Below are 22,505 nucleotides of genomic sequence, written 5' to 3' on the forward strand. Positions count from 1 at the left end.
AACTTGACTCATAGAAGTAACGAAACTCCACTCTCGGAGGGAGGATATTAATTGCTCTGGGCAGACCAAAAAACACACTGTTCAGTTTCCAAGATGTGGCTCGAGTTTCTAATTTACTCAGAAATGCCAACTACACATGTAGACCAGAGATAGTAGTTGTTAAATCAACATTGGCTCCATCTCAGCACGTCCCACTCATTGGTACTGACTTCTCTGCCAGAGGGAGGTGGCTGGATTGGTGGAAGGAACAAAGACTTTGGTTTGGAGATGAATGAATGGGGCTCAAATCTCACCTCTGACACCTCACTGCTTGGCCAACCCTAACCTTGAACCTCAGTTCTCTCTACTCTTATATGGAGATGATAACTCCCTCATAGGGTTGTAAGAAAAACAGATTAAAATATCTGCACTGTGCTTGGCATATTCTATAATTTAATTTCCCACTGCCCTTTGCTGAAAAGCATACAAGGAAGTCATGCATGGATGTCTGAGGCTCAGCTTTCTCAACTGTGAAATGGCGATAAAATACAGACTTTCCATGGGAGTGATGTATTAACATATGTAACAGGGCGATAGACTAAGGGCTGCCAGTAGTGAGCGGGATTTTAGCTTCCACCTTTTGCTGGGTAAAAGCTCACTTATTCTGGAAGTTATTTGGCAGACTCTCAAGAACACAACTCTGAACCCAGAAACAAAGTAAAACAACCCCCGTCTTTATTTTACCCATATTTGAAATCCCTGTCTGACCCTCTCATCTCCTACAAGCATGTCACTTCCTGGACAGCAGGAAGCTCGCCTGACTTCTTCACAGCTGCTTCCCTGCTTCTTAGAGTCTGACACACAGTAGGTTCTCAGTGGACATTTGTTAAATGAATGAGCTCTTGAACTGGTTTGAGGATTTTCTTTACCCTGTGTGTTCTGGGATTGTAACTGTGAAGCATGTGTCTTGATTTTTAACATCATTTCTCTGTTTGTTTTTTTTCTAGTTAAGTGTCCTGAAGGAAGCTATTCCGAAGATGAGGAATGCATTCCTTGTCCTGTTGGATTCTACCAAGAACAGGCAGGGAGCTTGGCCTGTGTCCCATGTCCTGTGGGCAGAATGACCATTTCTGCCGGAGCTTTCAGCCAGACTCACTGTAAGTTCTGTGGGGTGCTTCTTTGAAAGAGAAGCCCTGCAATGAAATGGAACACAACAGGGTTTCCCAATCTCTGCACTATTGACATTTTGGGACAGATAATTCTTTGTGCAGGGTTGGCCTGTGCTTGGTAGGCTATTTAGTAGCATCATTAGCTCTCAGATGCCAGTAGCACCCCTCCCTAAGTTGTGACAGCCAAACATGTCTCCAGACATTGCCAAATGTCTCTTGGGTGGAAATGGCAGGGAGAGCAAAATTGCCTACCTGTAAGAACTATTGGGTACACAACATAATAATCAAAGGGGCTGCCATCTTTGAATACTTACCCACTGCCAGGCTCTGGGCCAGGCATTTTACCTGTGTTGCCTCATTCAATGCTCCCAATACCTCTTCCAATATTAGTAGCCCAACTTTTACAGATAAGAAAGCTAAGACTCCAAGAAAAGAAAGTTAGTCAAAGTCACTCAGCTAATGGATGATGTAACTGGTCTTTGATCTTGGTTTTATCTAGTTCTGAAACTTCTGATTTTTGTAAGTCAACCTTATCAGATTGAAAAATGGAAGATATTTTCCACCTATAGTCATTACTGCTATGTAGCTCATCTTCCTTTTCTGCTGCATGAATTTGCCAGGACTGTATGTACGTGTGGCCTTCCTATATGTCACGTGATTTCACTCGACCTACTTACTTAATAGTCCTCTGGGTATCGTTGGGTTTTTTTCCTAGCAAGGACCCCTAACTTGCCTTGTTGTGCATCTCTTCTTGTTAGTCTGAAACTGTGTCAATGTGAAGGAAACTGTTGTGCTTACAATCTAAATAATTTCTAGAATTTTTAAAACAAGTCATCAGAAAAGATCAAGATACTTTCTTTGCTCAGGGAAGTTTCCTGGTCAGGAAAGCAGTAATAATAGAACAGTAATTCCGATAAAATAAAAGTAAAAGGAATTTTATAGGCTGAGAGTCTGGCATTCTTCCTGGAGAATAAACTCTTCACTGGGAAAATAGAGTGTCCTTGACATCTGGGCATCACCCTCAGTTTGTACACAGTGACTTGAGTACTTGTAGTTTGAGATGACTTGAAGTGCTATCAAAATACCAGAGAAGCACTTTCTTAAAAGAAGATTAATGTAGTGTGCTGAGCCTTGTTTAAGGAGGGGATATGACAGAAATGGCAGGGAATAGAGGACACAGGTTGAGGCTTGCACCAGCCAGACCAGGTTTGATCGCCACTCTCCCTTCTTACTGGCACCTGGACCAAGCTACCTTCCTCTTCTGAATGTCAACTCCCTCATGTATCAGATGGAGCCAATGATAACTCACTCACAGGGTGGTAATAAAGGATGTCTTAGGTCAGGCTGCTATTGCAAATTACCATACACTGGGTTGCCTAAACAACACATTTATTTCACACAGTTCTACAGGCTGGAAGTCTGAGGTCAGGGTGCCCATATGATTGGGTTCTTGTTGAAGGCTCTCTTCCTGTTTATGTCCTCACATGGCTTTTGCTTAGTACATACACAGAGAAAGAGAAAGAAAAATCTCCTGTCCTTCTCTTTCTAAGGGCATTAACCACATCACGGGGGCTGCACCCTCATGGCCTCAGCTAAACCTAGTTACTTTCCAAAGGCCTCACCTCCAAATACCATCACACAGGGGATTAGAGCTTCCATATATAAATTTGGTAGGGGAGGGACATAAACAATCAGTCTGTAGCAAAGTGGAATCAAAATGTTTAGCATAAACAATAAGCATTTATTCCCCACCCATTTTGGGGGTGAGCATTGATTGCATTTTCATGCAGTAGTAGAGAGCTGTATTGAATCATTGTTGCCATTATCCCAAACATCCTCCCTGAGCAGTGAAACAGATTTTAGTGAATGGTTCTCTAGGATCAAGGTTGGAGTCTGTGCTAAGGATCTGTTCATACCTAAGAAACTTCTCTATGACTCATTAACTCGCATTGAATTACCAGGCCTGTGTTCTTAGATGGAATTGTACTGAAGAGAAGCACAGGGCAGAAGAGTCTGCCAAGTTTTAAATAATGCCAGATTACAATATTTCTTTGATTTCCTTTTGGTGTTAGGTTAGCTTTTAGAATCCCAACTCCTCTACATAGTTCAGGTCTCTATTATTGATCTTACTTATACTTTTCTCCTACATTTTGTAACTTAGCTGGTTCACTGGACCATGTTTGAGGTTCTGCTGATAACTTTTCAGCAGAAGTAGCTCTTCATTTACTTGTTTGTTTGTTTATTGATGTATTAGCTCATGTATAGCATGCATGACATGCAAAGTATTCTATTTAAAAATGGCCTTTGTAACCTCCCACAAAAAAGCTCTTATTAATCAATGGTGAATCACATAACCAATAGTCTGGAAATATAGAAACTCAGATGTTATGAAATCTCTGGGCGGCCATAAAATATTATCTTTCACCTCCTTCCCAGACCTGGAGAACCAAACAAAGGCATTCCCTTTTAATATTATTCATCCAAAATTTATTGAGTACCTGCTTTCTGCCAAGTGTATAGTGGGTATATATTTAATAAAACAAGTAATGATAAAGTCCCTGTCCTCAAGGAGTTTAGAGTCTGACAGGGAAAAGAAACATGTGAGCATATCCATGTGATGTAATGAATAGTATAATGGAGGTACATGTTAGATACTGTTATAGCAGCTTGTGAGAGGTCTTGAAGGACAAGGGGACATTAGCTAGGGGGCCCAGTGGAGAAAGGCCTTCTAGGAAGAAGAAACAGCTTGAACATGGATATAGAGGTATTCATCCATGGATTTGACTAGCATTTATTGATTTTGGGAGGAAGCTTGTTTTGTGGGTCAGACACTGAGCAAGGCATTTGGATACAATAATGAGCAAAACCATACCTGGTCTGTGCCTTTCTAGAACGTCTATCCAGTGGGAGGCAAGCAGTCATCAATTGTTCATTCACACAGAAAAATGGGAATTGTAACAGTGTGAAGGAGAGGTGTGGGTCCCTGGGATAGTGTGTAACATTTGGGCCTGACTGGGCTGGGACGTCCAGAGATGTCTTAGTCCATTTGAGCTGCTATAAGAAAATACCATAAACTGGGTGGCTTATAAACAGCAGAAATTTATTTCTCACAGTTCTGGAGGCTGGGAAGTCCAAGATCAAGGTGTCAGCAGATTTGGTGTCTGATAAAGGTATCACAGATGGTGCCTTCTCACTGTGCCCTCACATGCTGGAAGGAACAAATGAGCCCCCTTGGGCCTCTTTTAAAGGGTACAAATCTCATTCATGAGTGTTCCACTCTCATGATCTAATCATCTCCCAAAGGCACCAACTGCTAATACTGTCACACTGGGCACTGGGTTTCCACATGTGAATTTTTGCAGGTGGCACCCATAGATTTAGACCATAGTAGGAAGGCTTTCCTGAGACAATGAGAATTGGGATGAAAACAGGTGAGTGGTGGAGAGTTCATGCAGCAAAGACTGGGGGAGCTGTGGGCCAGGAGAGGGCCCAGATGAGCAAAGCCTGTGTCGGAGTAAATGGTATCAGAGAGATTGGTGTATTCAGGGCATGGAATGAAGCAGGTGGTGTGTGAAGCATGGGCTATGTGTGCAGAACTTAGGGTGGGTGGCGGCCAAATCACAGGGGCCTTATTGATCAGAACAGTGGGGACACTGAAGAGTTTTAAGCTGGAATGTCTGAGTTAGATGTGTGACTTGGACACCTTGTCAATGACCGAGAGCCTGGGAGTAGGAGTCAGGGGATTCCAGAGGCCCATTATTGATGACTATGTCAATCTATTGGTTCTAGGTGTCACTGACTGTCAGAGGAACGAAGCAGGCCTGCAATGTGACCAGAATGGCCAGTATCGAGCCAGCCAGAGGGACGGGGGCAGTGGGAAAGCCTTCTGTGTGGACGGCGAGGGGCGGAGGCTGCCATGGTGGGAAACAGAGGCCCCACTTGAGGACTCACAGTGTTTGAGTAGGTGCTGGGGGTGAAATCAGTCGTGGTTCCTGGGGACTGGAGAGTAGTCTCAAGGGCTTTTTAGAAAGGGAGAGAAGCTGGAGGTGCGTTTGTCTCCAACTTTTTGTTTTGAAAAATTTTAATCTGTGTAGAAGTTGGAAGAGCCATAAAATGAACAAATATCCATCACCTAGATCCAAAAATTGTTAACATTTCACTCTCTCTTTTTTGGAATCATTTGGTATGTAAATTCCAGATATCAGGAACCCTTACTTCTAAGTACTTCAGCATGCACAAGAGATGAATTTTTATATTAAAAGATCTGTGGAGGCCTCCATTCTTCTAGGCAGCTTGCCTTCACTAATCTAGTCAGCATTTCTTCCTCAGTAGGACGTTGTAGAGCAGCAGTCCCCAATCTTTTTGGCATCAAGGATCAGTTTCATGGAAGACAATTTTTCCACAGACCAGGGGTGGCAGGGTGGGGATGGTTTCAGGATGATTCAAACACATTGCATCTATTGTGCATTTTATTTCTGTTATTAGTGCATTGTAATATATAATGAAATAATTATACAATTCACCATAACGTAGAATCAGTGGGAGCCCTAAGCTTTTTTCCCTGCAACTAGATGGTCCCATTTGGGGGTGATGGGAGACAGTGGCAGATCATCAGGCATTAGATTCTCAAAGGAGCATGCAACCTAGATCCCTCACATGCACAGTTCACGATAGGGTTTGCACTCCTGTGAGAATCTAATGCTGCCACTGATCTGACAGGAGGCGGAGCTCAGGCAGTAATAGTCACTCTCCCAATGCTCACCTCTTGTTGCGTGGCCCAGTTCCTAACAGGCCATGGACTGGTACCAGTCTATGGCCCAGGGGTTGGGGACTTCTGTTGTAGAAGACTTGTGTGCCAGGCCTTGTTTCATATCTTAATTGCTGGGTGATCTAGAGCAAGTTGCTCAATCCCTCTGATCCTCAGTCTCCCCAGTGGCTTTCAGTCTCTTTCCTGAGAATCAACATGAACCTGTAATGTCAACAAATATGTATTGAGCTCTACCCTGTACCATGTACAGTTCCTCAGTGAGATACTGGATGGGAAAGTCCCAGGTGAACCATCAGATATGCTACAATATATAGTGTGATGGGAACCAGAGGAACAGAAGAGAAGAGTATGTCCTGTGGGATCAGAAGTAGTTTAATCCCAATGGTGTCTTTACTGGCTGTGTAGTCTTAGGCAAGTCACTTACCCTCAGCAGTTTCTTCGTCTGTAAAATGGAGACATCGGTTTCCACCGTTGAGTGCCTTAGCAATGGCATTACCTACCAGAGGTAATAAACGTCTCAGAATAAGAAGGCTCAGAAACAGTATTTTCCCTGTTTCCCCATCTGTTAAACTTGGAGGGAGGCTGAAATAGTCTGCAAGGTCCCTTAATCCTGATATCTTCTCAGTCTTTATGACCCTGTTCCACCTTTCCCTGGAGCCACCTGCCTCTGCTTGAGGTCTTGTGGCTAACCTTTGCACACTTGACAAGCCCAAGCAAGCCAGTCTCTTAGTATTTCTGTGTAAGGAGAGGGCCTAACATACACGGGCTTACTGTGTGCCAGGTGTTTTATGTGTTTATCAAATTTGAATCCATGGTAGTCCTAAAAGGTAGATATTATTGCCAATATTTTAGCTGAGGAAACTGAGGCAAAGAATGTCTAAGCACTTCTCTTGGTTCCATAGTTAGGATAGAATATACCTAGAATTTGAATTGGTGTATGTCGAACTACCAAACCTTTGTATTCTTCATTCCACCAATCTGTTTCCACCTAGATTTACCTGCTTCCTCAATAAACATATCCTCACATACACACACATATACATGCATAGCCTACCTGTCCTCCAGGGAAGCTGGTACAGCTCATGGAATAAAACATTAGTGAAAATCCAAGTGAGAAATTTTCATTTTCTAATTCTCAGAGCAATCATTTCCCTTCTCTAGTGAAGAGCTAACAAGTCCTAAGGAGTGTGTGTGTGTGTGTGTGTGTGTGTGTGTGTGTGTGTGTGTATTCTTGAATAAATTGCAAATCCAATGAAAGTCTTATTTTTTTTCCCAACACCCATCTTCTTGGGCAGAAAAAACAGGGGAAGTATAGCAGGAAAGTGCTTTGAGAGATCAGTTAGCCAGATGCTTCACAAATGAAGGAGACTGTGTCCTTAGATGATACAACTTGCCCTGCGGCCCTGGTGATCACCGTCAGTCCTGGGATTATTGTCTTACGTGCTCTGAGCTCTCTTTGCATCTCTGTCAATGGCTTGGCCTTGAGGATTGTCTTATGCAGTTTGTAGGGCATTTAATGGTGTATTCTGCCCAGTGTTCAGGGCAGAAAGAGTGGTTTAATCAGTGACACCAGAATTGCTCAGGAGTCACAGCTGAGCTTTGACAACTTTGATGATGCCTCCCTGAGGCGCTGGCTTCTGAATAGCCTCCAGATAGAGCTTCAGCATCTTTGGCTTCTTATGCAAAGCTCTGAGCTTAAGTTTCCCTTTCTGGATATGCCCGGGGATTTCTGTGCCACTAAGCTGGGCCCTCACTGGGATGTCAACACATCTCTTCTCAGAATTGCCTTTGAGAGGAACTTTCTCTTTGGGAGTAAAATGTTTAAGGCTTTGTCCTTGAGGCTAGGTCCTTAAGCAAGGGACTTATACCTCCCCAGACAGGTACCTAACTGAGAGGAATTTGCTCCTTCCTCAGCTCTCTTGCCACTTCCTTTGTTCAGGCCTCTGCTCTTACCTACATGGTACTGCCATACCCACCTAACTCATCTTCTTGCTTCAGTCCAACAGTTTTTCTATGATGCTTCTAGAGCTGTTATTTAAAAGGAGATTCTGCTTATGCAATGCCCCTTAAAACTCTTCAGTGTTTCTTCATTGCTCTTGGGATAAAGCACTATTTGCAGTATCCCAGCCTTCCCTCTGGGCTCTAACCTCATTAGACCATATGTTCCTTTGGGGCTAGAATTGTGTCTTATTTCTTCTTCTATTCCAGGGCCATAGGTACTCTTTGACAGAATGAACAAATCTCTCTAGTTGTATGGGATTCTTTGAAACTATTTCCTAAAGGTCTTCAGGGAAGGAGATTCTTCCACCACCTCAATTCCTGTGGTCAACTGAGGGCTTTACAAGCCCTGAGACTTAGGCAAGGTGTTCTGCAGGGGACAGAGGGACTTAGCACTTACTGAGTGGTTACCATATACCGTATACCATTCCATGCTATATTATTTAGTCCTCACAACCAGAAAACTGAAACTCTCAGAGGTTGCAAGGTGTCCAAGGACACAGAGCTGGTGGTGGCATTGGGACTCGAGCTGAGGGCTCACTCCCGAGTTGATGCCTCTCCCCGACTGCCTGCTGCCTCTCTCTGAAATCTCTCCTGCTGCAGCTTCCTAGCACTCCCTTTGATCTTCTGTTTCCTTTGTTTACTTGCAGAGTTAGTAAAAATATTTCCACCTTGCTCACTGGAAATATTTCCAGTTCATCTTCCCTTTAACTTTAGGTTCATTTTCCTAATTCTGATCTTTGTCGACCTATGCTGAAGATTTCATATACCACATCAAGTGCCTGAACAGAGGTGTACACCTGACATTGGAATTGTGCCATCATAATGTTGTCTCCTGGTTTCCTGGTGTTGTGATGATGTTGCTAGTCATTCATTTGGCTATCCCTCCTTTCCTCATATCCTCCCTCCCTCGCTCCCTCCATCCATTCAATATACAGGAAAGTAGTGTCTCAGTTACTATTCTGGCTAGTGAGGGTTCAAATATGATCAGAATATTGTCTTTGCCCTGGAAGGAGATGGGAACCTAAGTAGCCACAATAAACTATGAAAAAAATATGATGAAATATTAATATATACTGTGCTTCAATATTAACATTTTATGCTTTCCTTAAGACATTTGTAAATAGCCATTAAGTATAAATTGGATAAATGGGAAATTATACCAAAGAATGTATAAATCTGCAAACTGACTCCGTTGGCATAATGCATTGGCAAATTGGTTCATGGATTGTTTGTTCTGCTTGGCCATGAGCTTCTTCACAGAATCCTGAAATGTGAAGATCTCTGTCTCCAAGGTGTCCCTTTTCTGAAAACCAGCAGATTCTCTACTGAAGTGCTAAATTTACTGTATCTTTGGCAGAATTTAATTAGAAACTGAAAGACCTTTCAAATTTTATTGAGTCTCCTAGAATATTTTGAGCATCTGGTCTGTACCAATCAAGACTTAGGGACACTGTGATGAATATAACATGGCATTTGCTGGACTGGAGCTTGCAGTCTCTACAAATGAGCTACTAAAGGGTATAAAAATAAAAAAAGAGATGAGCGAGGAAGGGCTGAGTGTGGGCAGAGCACATGAAATTGGCAACTTCAGCAATTAACATGGATGGGCCAGTCTGTAAAATCAGAATTCTTTTCTCTATCAACACACTTTTGAAGGCTTAGTGCATGCTGGGATCACAGGCCTGAGCCACCGCGCCTGGCCGAGCATGTTATTAATGCTCACTTCTCTCAACCCAATCCCAAAAGGAATAAACATTTTTTTCTGCACTTATTATGAAAGCTGAGAAAAGATCACTTTGGATGGCCTTGAATTTATTGACTTGATGAAAACCAATCTAGATATAAGTCTTTTTAAATAAAGCAATGGATGTACATAATTAGTGCTTGTATATATGTTTATAATTATGTTTGCAAAAAACCAATACTCATGTGCCTTTGAGGTTGTACATAAGTCTTTCTTTTTGACAGTTACCTGTAAGACTGTAAGATATTGACACTCTTGGGAATTTGTGGCTTGGAAGGTGAATCTCATTCCTTGAGAGTTAGCCTCCATGCTTTCTTTTTTTCTTGGTGAAGAAAAAGTTCCAACTCTCATAGCCCTGAGAAATTATATTTCTTCCTCCTCACTTGTCTAGTTTTATGAGCTTGTGACTGTTATTCCTATCAAATGGAACTCAAGTGTGTTGATGGTAGCTAGGAAAACAGATGCTAATAAATCACTTAAACAATCTTAAAAATGCCTGAGCCACATGACATGTCTTCAGATTTACCTAAATACATATGCACATGTCTTTTAAAAAATAACTTACCTAATTTCAGAAAGAATTCAAGTTGTTTTACACAAAGAAAATGCCAGTAAAATAATTATATGATGTAATTAGCACTGAAGGATAGGGACAGAGAAATATAAGTTTATATTATCAATGTTAATGAGAAGAAAATAGTTGAAAGGACTAACATTAAATTTCCACCTCACTTCATGACAATAAGGGAGAAGCAGGGAGAGCTGGTAAGTTGTAACTCTCAGTTTTAGATATGGAGCAGTATGTTGGAGCTACCTTACAAAAGAATTGCTTTTCCTGGGACATTTATGTTACCAAGAGCTACGAATGGGTATTGACTTCTTGACCTAACAGTCTTTACGGCTTCTCTGCAGATGCCCTACACCCTTCTGAGTCAGATTTACTAAATCTGCTTGATTTTCAGTGATGCAGAAGTTTGAGAAGGCTCCAGAATCAAAGGTGATCTTCGATGCCAATGCTCCTGTGGCTGTCAGATCCAAAGTTCCTGATTCTGAGTTCCCCGTGATGCAGTGCTTGAGAGGTGAGGAGTGGTGGGGAGATATGCACTCAGAAGAGGGTGTGGAAATAAGCTCTGCTGAGAGTTGTCGAGACAAACCAAATCAAACCATTAAAACTATAATTTAAAAACATACTTTATCAAAAACACTATAAATGAATTGATTTCCAGAAGGCATATTCAATTCATAATTTAATTGCAGAGTTGACATTGTATCTACTGTATGCTATCCACGTGGCACATGTTAAGGAGTAGAAATGAACGAAATTAGTTTGGCATAGATCTATGTGTCCAGGTCAGGATCTGTATCTCCCTATTTTAACAGTGGGGTCAGAGAGGTGTTAATAAAGGCTGTATTTATTGAGCATGCATATTTACAAGGATTATCTCACAATCCCAAAGCCACCCATAAAGTGGCCATTGCTATCCTGAGTTACAGAAGACAAAAATAAAGCTTTAAGAGTGTAAGTGACTTGCTCAATGACACAGAACCAGCAAGGGTCAGGGCTTAAATTCAAACCCAAAGTAACAACGTCAAAGCCTGCAGTCTTTTTTTGTTTTAAATGATTTTATCTTTGGGGTGCACTAAAATCTCAGACTTCACCACTATACAATGCATCCATGTAACTCAAAACCACTTGTATCCTAAAAGCTATTGAAATAAAAATATTAAAAAATAATGTCATCTTTGATTTTAGATTTAGGGGGTGCACATGCAGTTTTGTTATATGGGTATGTGGTATGCTGCCGAGGCTTGGGGTACGATTGAGTCCATCACCCAGGTAGTGAGCGTAGTCACAGTAGTTAGTTTTACAACCCTGTCCTCCTCCCTGTATTCCCCCCAGTAGTCCCCAGTGTCTATTTTTGCCATTTTAACCACTGCATTATGCCTTCCTCAGTACCCACATGTGATGTAGTTATTAAGTAATTAACACTCTGAGTGTAAATCTGTTTTGGATATCAGCTTTGGTTATGGTGAGCACACTATAGTTTGTTTCACAAACAGAGTGCAAGGCATGAAGTAGAAGCTGAAGGAAATATTTGTAGAATGAGAGATATTGACAGGAATGTAGGGACAGAACCAAGTGGTCAAATGAGTAGATGTGAGGAATCAGCATGAGGATGACAGACTTGAGGGACAGCTTTGGCAGTTATTTGTCTCAACAAGGATTGTCATATACCTGCTAATGTGTGCACACACTGTGACACAGCTTAAGTTAGAAGGGCAGGCAGGGCATGGTAGCTCATGCCTGTAATCCCAGCACTTTGGAGGCTGAGGGGGGTGGATCACTTGAGGTCAGGAGTTCGTGACCAGCCTGGCCAACATGGTGAAACCTCGTCTCTACTAAAAATACAAAAAATTGGCCAGGCATGTTGGTGGGTACCTGTAATCCCAGCTACTCAGGAGGCTGAGGCATGAGAATTGCTTGAACCTGGTGGGAGGTGGAGGTTGCAGTGAGCCGAGATCGCTCCATTGCACTCCAGCCTGGGCATCAAGAGTGAAACTCCGTCAAAAAAAAAAAGAAAGAAAGAAAGAAAAAGGAAGGGCAAACTGGTGGGATGGGAAGCAAAAGAGGATGCAGAATCTTAGGGAGTGAGGCAAGCAGGGAAAACATGTCCATCTGTTCATGTCCAGAGATGGTTTAGCCAAGTGGGCCACTGAGTTCAGTGTCTAAAATATGCTGAGAGGAAACAGACAACAGTTTGAGAAACAGAGCCACATCAAGGAGGTCCAGCAAGATGCCATCCTATCAGACAAACGAGAGCAGAGCAATCCAAGACAAGCAGTATTTGCAGGTTGAGTAGAGGTCCAGGCAGGCATCCAGCGCTGTGTTAGTCTGTTTGGGCTGCTGGGACAAAATACCGTAGACTGGGGGACTTAAACAACAAAATGGATTTTCTTGTAATTCTGGAGGCCAGAAGTCCAGGATCAAGGTGTTGGCAGGGTTGGTTTCTTCTGAGGCCCCTCTCCTGGGCTTGCAGGTGACTCACTTCTCCCTGTGACTTCACTTGGTCTTCCCTATGTGTGTGTCTGTATCCTAATCTTTATTTCTCATAAGGACACCAGTCCTATTGGCTTAGGGCCCACCCTAATGATCTCATTATGCACTTCATTTACCTCTTTCAAGACCCTAACTCCAAATGCAGTCCCATTCTGTGGTGTTGGGGGTAGGACTACATGATACAAATTGTGAGGATAAAACATAATTCAGCCCATAACAAAAAATCAAGGTGGTTTTATGGTAGATCAAAGGGCCATCTAAGTGGCAGGAAAATAAAGCCACTGAGTCAGTGAAGGGGTGGATATCATTGTTGGTGGGGAAAGGGGAGACTGGTAAGAAAACCAAGTCATCTAGAGAACTAAATAGCATGATCGGGAATAGGAGAGGAATGTGGATTGTTGGGGGCGTGAGGGGAAGCTATGATTGGGGTCATGGTAGGAACCCTGGTTCTAGTTCAGCACTTAACCAACCAGGGTCCAGGGTGCTCATCCTTCTAACACTGATCCAGAACTTTAATTGTTTTCTTGACTGAATTTGTCTCTGAGCCCGAAGCAGGGATCTGCTTGCCGTGAAGATTAGGTTAGTTCAGTTAAGGGGACAGGAGAACTTTAGAGCCATAAGCCAGTGGACCAGTAAGAATTATTTTCTTTGGAGCTGGGCACAGTCGCTTGTGCTTGTAATGCCAGCACTTTGGGAGGCCGAGGCAGGTGGATGGAGACCAGCCTGGGCAATGTGGCGAAACTGCATCTCTACAAAAAAATAAAAATAATAATAATACAAAAATTAGCCAGGCATGATGGTGCGTACCTGTAATCCCAGCTACTTGAGAGGCTAAGGTGGGAAGATGGCTTGAGTCCAGGAGGCAGAGGTTGCAGTGAGCCAAGATTGCGCTAATGCACTCCAGCCTGGGCAACAGAGTCAGACCCTGTCTCAAAAAAATATTTTAAAACAGAATTATTTTTTGGGGCGGGGGGTGTTCTGAATAAGCCAGACAGTTTCTGGGTAAAATGACATTATCAACCTCTCAGTGCCTAGTTCATGAAGACATTACAGCTGTACAATGCTGAGATGAAAATCAGGAGATGATGAAAACCCCCAGAAGGCCACCTCTGCACCCAAGAATGTCATCTCAGTAGAGCTGCAGTTTGTGAGATGTCCTGTTAGAGAAAAGGAAGACATCTCCATCCCAGATACCAGTGGCTTTCCCTCGCCTTTCAGCTGGGCAAATACAGTGGGAAGGGCTCAGGAATTGGATTGCAAAGGTATTCAAGTTACTGCTTTGCTCCCATCAGCCACAGACTGTACTGATTTTTAGTCTTGGTATTCCCTCTCTAAATTTACCTCTTACCTAATGCAAGAATCAGTATTAATAATATATGTGAAAGTGCTTTGTAATGATAAATATGTAAGTGTACGCTTTTTCTCCTTAATTTACATTTTCTACCAAAACCTTCAATCCCTGATAAATCATTAATTGCCATCATTATTCATGAATATTACACAGTTGAATGCTTCATGCCTATCACACAGTGTCCACAAAAAGCAGCCGTGGTCCCTGCCCTCATTAAGCGCGTGGCCTCTTGTCATCTTGAGAGGGTACTCACTGTAGGAAGTGGGAATTCTATTCTATCATTCAATCCCCTGCAAGGCTGCTGTCTGTTCCTCATGGAAATGGGACATAGCCTTGAACAAAGTTATGATCTCAGTGGATACCTAGGCTTGGCTCCTCATAGAATAGAAGCAATTAAAATGTAAAAAAGGTTTAATTTAGGCAGATACAGCTTAGTAACTGTACAAGTTCTGAAGTCTGACTACTTAGATCTCAATCCTAGCTCTGCCACTTGGTAGCTTTGTGACCTCGGTGAGTAAGTGCCTGAACGGAGCTGTGCTCCAGTTCCTTAACTGTAAGATGGGGGATCGATGATTCAATACACCGAAAACACTTAACACTGCATGAGGTTCATGGTATGTACTTAATAAATGTGTGCTTATATGTGTGTTTGTGGCGGTACATTTGGGGGGTGTATTTGTGTGTGTATTTGTGTGTGTGTGTATTTGGAGGTGTGTGTATTTGAATGTGTATTTGTGTGTATTTGTGTGTGTGTGTTTGGGTGTTTATTTGGAGGTATGTGTTTATTTGGGTGTGTATTTGTATGTGTGTTTGGAGCTGTGTGTGTGTGTGTGTGTGCTTGGGTGTATTTGGATGTGTATTTGTGTATTTGTGTGTGGGGGGTTTTTGTGTGTATATTTGTGTGTCTCTGTGTATTTAGGTGTATGTGTGTGTTTTTGTGTTTGGAGGTGTGTGTGCATGTGTGTGTACCTATTTGTATGTATTTGGAGGGGGGTGTGTATTTGTGTATCCACATGTTTGTGTGTGTGGGGGGTTTGTGTGTATATTTGGGTGTATATTTGTGTGTGTCTGTGTGTATTTAGGTGTATATTTGTGTGTCTTTGTGTGTTTGGAAGTGTGTGTGCATGTGTGTGTGTATATTTGTGTATTTGGAGGGGGTGTGTGTATTTGTATATCTGCATATTTGTGTGTGTGTGTGTGTGTTTGGGCATGTGGGGCAGGGGCAGGGGGATGTGTCTGCTCTGCCCTCAGCATCCCCTGGGAAAGCCAGGTGAGTGACCATCCCATGGTGCTTGCAGATTGCGCAGAGGACGAGGCCTGCAGCTTCTTCACCGTGTCCACAACGGAGCCAGAGATTTCCTGTGATTTCTATGCTTGGACAAGTGACAATGTTGACTGCATGACTTCTGACCAGGTGAGGTGGGGCAGCCACGTGGTGGTTCTGCTCCTCATCCACTCTGGATCAGATGTGCTCTGAGAAATGGGCAGCAGGTTGGCAGGTGATGGAATGAGGTTGTCGAGAGCTGATCCTCTGTTACCTCCATTTCTTCAAAGCAATGGGACTTTGGCAAATTGAAGCTGCGATAGGCCAGAGACAGACCCAAGATGAAGCTGGAGTAAGGGGCATCTGCTTGAGCCTTGTGGATTCCTGACGAGTCAGTCAGGAGAGAACTGCCTGCCCCATCAGGCAGTGTGGGCAAGATGTGAGGGGGCCCTAAACACCACTGCCCCTTGGGGTCCCAGACCTGAGTATGCCTTCCCATTGTAGAAATAAAACATAATTGTGGTTGGCCCGGCATGGTGGCTCACATCTGTAATCTCAGCACTTTGGGAGGCCTAGGCGGGTGGATCACTTAAGGTCAGGGGTTCGACACCAGCCTGGCCAACATGGAGAAACCCTGTCTCTACTAAAAATACAAAATAGTTAGCTAGGTGTGGTGGTGGACACCTGTAATCCCAGCTACTGGGGAGGCTGAGGCAGGAGAATCGCTTGAACCCGGGAGGCGGAGGTTACAGCGAGCTGAGATTGCACCACTGCCCTCCAGCTTGGGTTGCAGAGTGAAGACTCCATCAAAAAACAAACAAAAAAACCTATAATTGTGGCTTAAAAAGGAAAAAATATTAAATATTAGAACCACATAACATTGCTGTTCTGTGAGTCCAAGCTTGTAGAGTATTGTCAGTTTCATGTGGTACCATCAAATTAGGATAATTAGACCCTGTCTTCCTCCAGTGAAAAGCAGGAGTCTCCTGTCTCATAATTTCCCAATTCATGAACACGTGCTCGTGCATAAACATGAGCTCTTCTCAGGTCTGCGGGAATCTCTTCTTTCTTTTTGCTCTCCAAGGCTCTTCCTCCTCTCCCCAGGCCGTTGCCTCTTCAGTGAGTTCAGGCTTTCTGCAAAGCAAGAAGAGCTGTTGCCTTCAAACAGCCTTGCTGTAGCCCCTGTCCTCCAAAAATTCCCACAGGAAACTCAAAATTTGGCAACGTTGAGGGGGAAGGCAAAATACTGGGAACAAAACAAACCAATTTATCCTACCTCATCCACATAGCAAGACTGCTGAAAATAAGTCAGAAAGAGAGATCAGAAAGGGCCGAGAATTGCAAGATCTCTGGAAGTCTGACCTCACCATCTCCGAGCTTAAGAACCTTCTTCTAGATACTCCCTGAACAGAAACTAAGTGCCTGTAAGGTCTTTCATAGCCAGCTCCAGCCTCTCTCTCCTCTCCTGTCACTCCCCTTTCATAACTGACAGTCCAAAAATTACTGAATTACTGAACCTAGTTCTGAAAACACCCATGAAATTCTGGGTCCCTGTGTCTGCTGTTTCCTCTGCTTAAAATCGGCTCTCTCTTGTTCCCATCTGGCAAACTCTTTTTTTTTTTTTCTTTTGAGACAGAGTTTCACTCTGTTGTCCAGGCTGGAGTACAATGGTGCAATCTAGGCTCACTGCAACCTCCGCCTCCCGGGTTCAGGCGATTCTCCCGCCTCAGCCTCCTGAGTAGCTGGGATTACAGGCAGATGCCACCACACCTGGTTAATTTTTTTTTTGTATTTAGCAGAGATGGGGTTTCAACATGTTGGTCAGGCTGGTCTTGAACTCTAGACCCCAGATGATCCACCCACCTCGGCATCCCAAAGTGCTGGGATTACAGGTGTGAGCCACCACACCCGGCCCGGCAAACTCATTAATATTGCAGAACCTCACTCAGATGCACTTTTTCTGGGAAACTTTTCTAGCTTCTCTTTCTGAATAGAATCCATTGCTCCTTCCTCTCTAATTACCTCTTCTTTAATTATGTGTATCTTTGCAGCTAACACTCTGGGCTGCAAGTTACTTCTTACATGTCTGTCTCCTCCAATAGACCAGGAGAAACTAACTTACCTTTGTAGCCCTGGTGCCTAGCCATGGTTAGGGTTGGATGAATGTTTGTTGGATTGAATTATTAAATATCGCAGGATAATAATGCAGCATCTTTCCATCTCCAGAAACAAGATGCACTGGGGAACTCAAAGGCCACCAGCTTTGGAAGTCTTCACTGCCAGGTGAAAGTGAGGAGCCGTGGTCAAGATTCTCCAGCTGTGTATTTGAAAAAGGGTAGGTTGGTCAGGCTGGTTGGCTTAGGGCCACAGTGGCTCCACACGGTCATGTTTGGAACTGGTTTCCAGCAGGTGCGTGTGAGGAGGAGCCAGACTGTCCCCCTCCCCACTCCACACCCTCAGTCTGGCTTCTCTGAGCTCCATCCTTTGGCAGACTCAGCACAGCATGCTCCTCAGGCAGGCACTGACCTCCCCTGAGACTGCAAAGGGATTTCCACATCATTCTCCTTTGTGCCATCAGATTTGATCCCATTGCAATCTAGCAAGGATTGAGAGCCTCATTCTGCAGGCAGAGCTAAGTTGCAGAGTGGACACAAAGCTACGAAGTGAAGGATCTTGGCAGAACCCGCTGAGTTCAGCCTGTGCCATCTTGAAGGCCCACGCAGCCCAAGAGGCTGAGCAAACCGCTCGCTGGGGCCTGGGTGCTGGACTCCCAGCAGCCGCTCCTCCCGGGCTTTCTGATTCATAGAGCTTCTCCTTCTCTCCTTCTCCCCACTTAATCTCTACCCTCCCAGGACGTTTTCCTCCCAGCGAACCCAGGCCCTGTAAGGTGCAGACCCTGAGTCAGTAAATCATTGGCGTCAGGCCAAGGGCTAGCCTTTCTAATCACCCCTTAGAGAATGCCAGTGCTGCTGGTCCGGGGACCACACTTTGAGTAGCAAGCTGTGTAGTACTGTATAGTTTATGGCTTCCTTTCTCATTCATCTTTTCATTTCACACTCGTGGAAACTCTTGGAGAAAGGCACAAAGGGGATTCCAATCCCCATGTACACATAAGGAAGTGCTCTGGGCTGCTGCTGGCACGTGAGAGAGGCAGGAGCTCTTTCCCTGGAATCCTGAGGTCTTCTGTCCCACCCTGCTCACCTCCTGCCTCCTCTCTGGCGGGGTGCAAAGGAAACATGCCAGCAAGGCACGCTCTGAGCCATGCGCTCTGGGCCACAGCCAGGCTCTGACCTATGCCCTGTAGCTCCTTCATAGCTGTTAAGGGCTGCAGAGCAAGGGAGGACAGTGGGGCCCGCCTGCCTATGTGGAACCCCTGCTCTGCTGCATATGAGCTGCATGGTCTTGGGCCTGTTCCTTGACATTCTCAGCTTCAGTTTCCTCCTTAGTAAAACAGGAGTCATGGTGGACCAAGGTCATCGGCAGATTGGAATGAGGTGACACATGTGAAGCTGTTAGGACAGGGCCGGGCTCATGGGGAAAGCTCAGCGAGTGTAGAACATTTCTGTAATCATCTTTGTTCCTGCTAAAAAGTTTCCTGAGGGCCCGAGGCCATGGCTGTGCACCAGATGACAGCCAAAGGGAGCTCGACCTGGGACTTGGGGGTTGGGAGAAGGGGAGGACAGGTGTCACTCTCTGAGATTCGTAACTCAGGACAAGTGGCTTGGGCTTCCAGCAGCTTCAGACTTGTGCCAGGAAAAGCAGAAAGTGGAGACGATGCCACAGCCCAGGCCCAAAGCTGCCCTGACCTCGGTAGCAATTGCGAGCCCACAGCAGGGACAAGTGTTTGTGTATTTTTCCCTGTGGTCCTTCTTTCACCTAATGCCATCATCCCCACTTCACAAAGAGTTTGCCTGGGAGACTGGAGTCTGGCAGAGCTCGGCTCTCTCTAATCTATGACCAGGGTCACTTGGATCTCTCTAATCTAGTGACTAGGGTCACTCGGATCTCTCTAATCTAGTGAGAAGGGTCAATAGGATTTCTGCCACAATCTTTATTCCAATTATTTTTACTATCCTGTTTTTCTTTTTAAATAACAAAACATAGGGATTATTTTCTAAAAATAAAAATCAAAAGAGAACAGTAACCCCTACCCAAAATGTCCTTTAAAATCATGACTTACCCTTTTATGACATTTTAAAAAATGCAATTGTATTTCTGTTTAAGTGTTTTTTTGTTTTTTTTTTCAACATCACACAGAAAGTCCTAGTGTTTGTTATTTTTATTTTTCCTTTTTGTCTTCTGAAAGTTTATACTTTGGGGAAAATTACAAAGGAAATCGGGAAAATTCCTTGTTGCCAAACTAAATCAAGCGCAGAACTACATTTTGCTTTTTTTGGTTTGTTTTGCTTTTTGGTTTAAAGCAGAAGATGCAGCCGGCAGCCGTTCTAGCCCCGGGTGGAGTGGAGGAGGAGGGGAGGAGGAATAAGTTGGGTCTGGCTTCCAACTCCCGCCTCTCTCTTCCTGAATCTGTCTCTGATCAGGAACAACTTCTTTATTTCACTTGAAACTCAGTTTCTCCTCTGTAAAATGGGACTATGTCACAACCGAGGAGGACAGGACACAGTTTCTGAAAGTTGCCCACACACGTCTTCAGCTCCCAGTGGGTAGTTAATCATGTCCATTTCCATCTCTGACCTTCAGTAACCTTCAGTGGGACTAAAGAAAGGGCCAGAGTCTCAGAGCTTGATCTGTCACCCAATACCCTATGCTGCCTACTCCTACTTAATGTCTGTGGCCTTCAACTTGGGGGATGAGCCATGGCGTCTTTCGGAATCAAAGGATGTCAGTGCCCAAAGGTTCTTTAGAGATTGTCTAGCCCAACCCCTCATCTCACAGATGAGGTCTAGGAAAAGGAACCATCTTACTACATATGACATCAAAGTGGAACCTCCTCTGAGTCTGAAAGGCCTTCCTGGCCTGCTTCATTGTCTAGGCTTCTACTACTGCAGTGCAATAAGCACTTTTGTAGGCACTGTGGATGCATCTGTGAGCAAAACAGAATCATTGATTGATAGGGGAATTGAACCAGCAATAAGATCATCTCAGAGGGCAGTAGGTGCTTGGATGAAAATGAAACAGGACGAGGAGGTAAAGACGGGTATGAGCTGCTTCAGGGTGATCAGGGAAGGAATCACAGAGGAGGGGACATTGGAACTGAGATCTGAAGGATGAAAAGCAGCCCACTGGCCAGGTGCAGTGGCTCACACCAGTAATCTCAGCACTTTGGGAGGCTGAGGCAGGCGGATCACGAGGTCAGGAGATTGAGACCATCCTGGCTAACACGGTGAAACCCTGTCTCTACTAAAAATACAAAAAATTAGCTGGGCGTGGTGGCGGGCGCCTATAGTGCCAGCTACTCAGGGGACTGAGGCAGGAGAATGGCGTGAACCCAGGAGGTGGAGCTTGCAGTGAGCCGAGATTGTGCCACTGCACTCTAGCCTGGGCAACAGAGTGAGACTCCATCTCAAAAAAAAAAAAAAAAAAAAAAGCAGCCCACTATGCAAAGCTCTCAGGATAGGTGGTCCTCTCTGCCACCTGCCCTACGTGGAAGATACCAAGGGGAGCTGAGATGTGGCCCTGGACTCCAGAGCAGCGCCGTCCAATGGAACCTTTGGCAGTGATGGAAATGGTCTACAAATCTATGCTGTTCATTAGTTACTCATGACTATTGAGCATTTGGAAGGTTGCTATTGCAATATTAACTTTGATTAACTGACATTGATTTTTAAATAGTCACATAAGGCTATGATTACGGCATCAAACATTGGAGAATTACATGCTGTAGGGGAGGCCGACTCTCAAGTAGCTTAAATACAGGGAGAGGGACGGTAGAGGGTTTAGTACAGGCACAAATAGAATGTATGAGAGATCAGGGCAGAGAGAGATGAATTCTAACTGTACAAATGCAGAGATGGACCCTTCAAATAAAGCTGGGCTTTGGTGATGAGTGGATTTGCGTTCGAGGCAGAAGGGGCTGAGTGAGCCAATGCTTGGAGGGAGAAGATGCTGGCTTTTTGGAGATATGTAAAACACCTGCTGAGCATAAGCTAAGTGTCAGGCTCATTGTTGTTCAGCCCTTTTATATACAGTCTATGGTTTTTTGTTTGTTTGTTTGTTTTTTTGAGATGGAGTCTCACTCTGTTGCCCACACTGGAGTGCAATGGCGGGATCTCGGCTCACTGCAACATCTGCCTCTCAGGTCCAAGGGATTCTCCTGCCTCAGCCTCCCGAGTAGCTAGGACTACAGGCATGCACCACCATGCCCGGCTGATTTTTGTATTGTTAGTAGAGACGAGGTTTCACCATTTGGCCCGGCTAGTCTTAAACTCCTGACCTCAAGTGATCCACCCACCTTGGCCTCCCAAAGTGGTGGGATTACAGGCATGAGCCACCGTGCCCGGCCCCAGTATATGTTTTTTTTATCAGCTCAATGTCCGTGAGGATTACTTATTATCATCCGCGTTGTACAGATGGGAAGCTTGGGAGGCTGAGGATCCAAGGAATTAGGGACTTCCTTGGCAGGGTGCCTCAGATCTGTTTGACCTGAAGCTCGTGCTCTTGGGTCTCACACTGAAAACCTCTCTATGACCTCCAGGTGTGTGAGTCAGATAAGATGTGGTGATCTGCCAGGCTGATGGGAAGTCAGAGTGGTGAAGGGCACAGGCCCTGGTGTTCTGTCCACCACTCACCGGCTGTGTAAACCCTAGCCAGACAGTTTGCATGTCAAGACTTTTCCTCAAATGGAAAATGGGCATAAGAATGGGTCAGACATTTAGGATATAGTGCTCTATATATCTATCCCTGGAAAATCTCATGTTTGCAAAATGACACTCTAAAATTAACAGGGCTAATTTGAAAACTAGACTTAGGGACGGGAAACCCAAGCCATGCCACTTTTAGGTAGACCAATGGAAAAAAACATTAACAATTCTACTTAAAAATGCTAGAACAGTTTTAAAAAAGATATTTTGAATTCATAATAAAGAAATGCTTCTGAAAATGTAAAAGGGCAAGGTAGCTTGATGGGGAGGGTGTAAGGAAGGGTTGAGGCTGCTGAGTTATGGAGACAAGGGCTGCTTGCACAAAGGGAAGGGAAAACTCTGCAATGGTC

At 44.3% G+C, this 22,505-nt stretch overlaps 1 protein-coding gene across 1 annotated transcript in view; it reads left to right on the forward strand.

The window, feature by feature from the left end:
• Positions 1 to 22,505, forward strand: part of TG (thyroglobulin) — a 279,014-nt gene that overhangs the window by 52,612 nt on the left and 203,897 nt on the right. Inside the window, exons 21-25 of the mRNA XM_054499133.2 lie at positions 987 to 1,136; positions 4,938 to 5,108; positions 10,624 to 10,740; positions 15,369 to 15,484; positions 17,561 to 17,669. Of these exons, the coding sequence (XP_054355108.2) occupies positions 987 to 1,136; positions 4,938 to 5,108; positions 10,624 to 10,740; positions 15,369 to 15,484; positions 17,561 to 17,669 (663 nt within the window). The remainder of the gene's footprint in view (positions 1 to 986; positions 1,137 to 4,937; positions 5,109 to 10,623; positions 10,741 to 15,368; positions 15,485 to 17,560; positions 17,670 to 22,505) is intronic.

The sequence above is a fragment of the Pongo pygmaeus genome, chromosome 7, assembly GCF_028885625.2.
Source record: "Pongo pygmaeus isolate AG05252 chromosome 7, NHGRI_mPonPyg2-v2.0_pri, whole genome shotgun sequence".
NCBI classification, from domain to species: domain Eukaryota; kingdom Metazoa; phylum Chordata; class Mammalia; order Primates; family Hominidae; genus Pongo; species Pongo pygmaeus.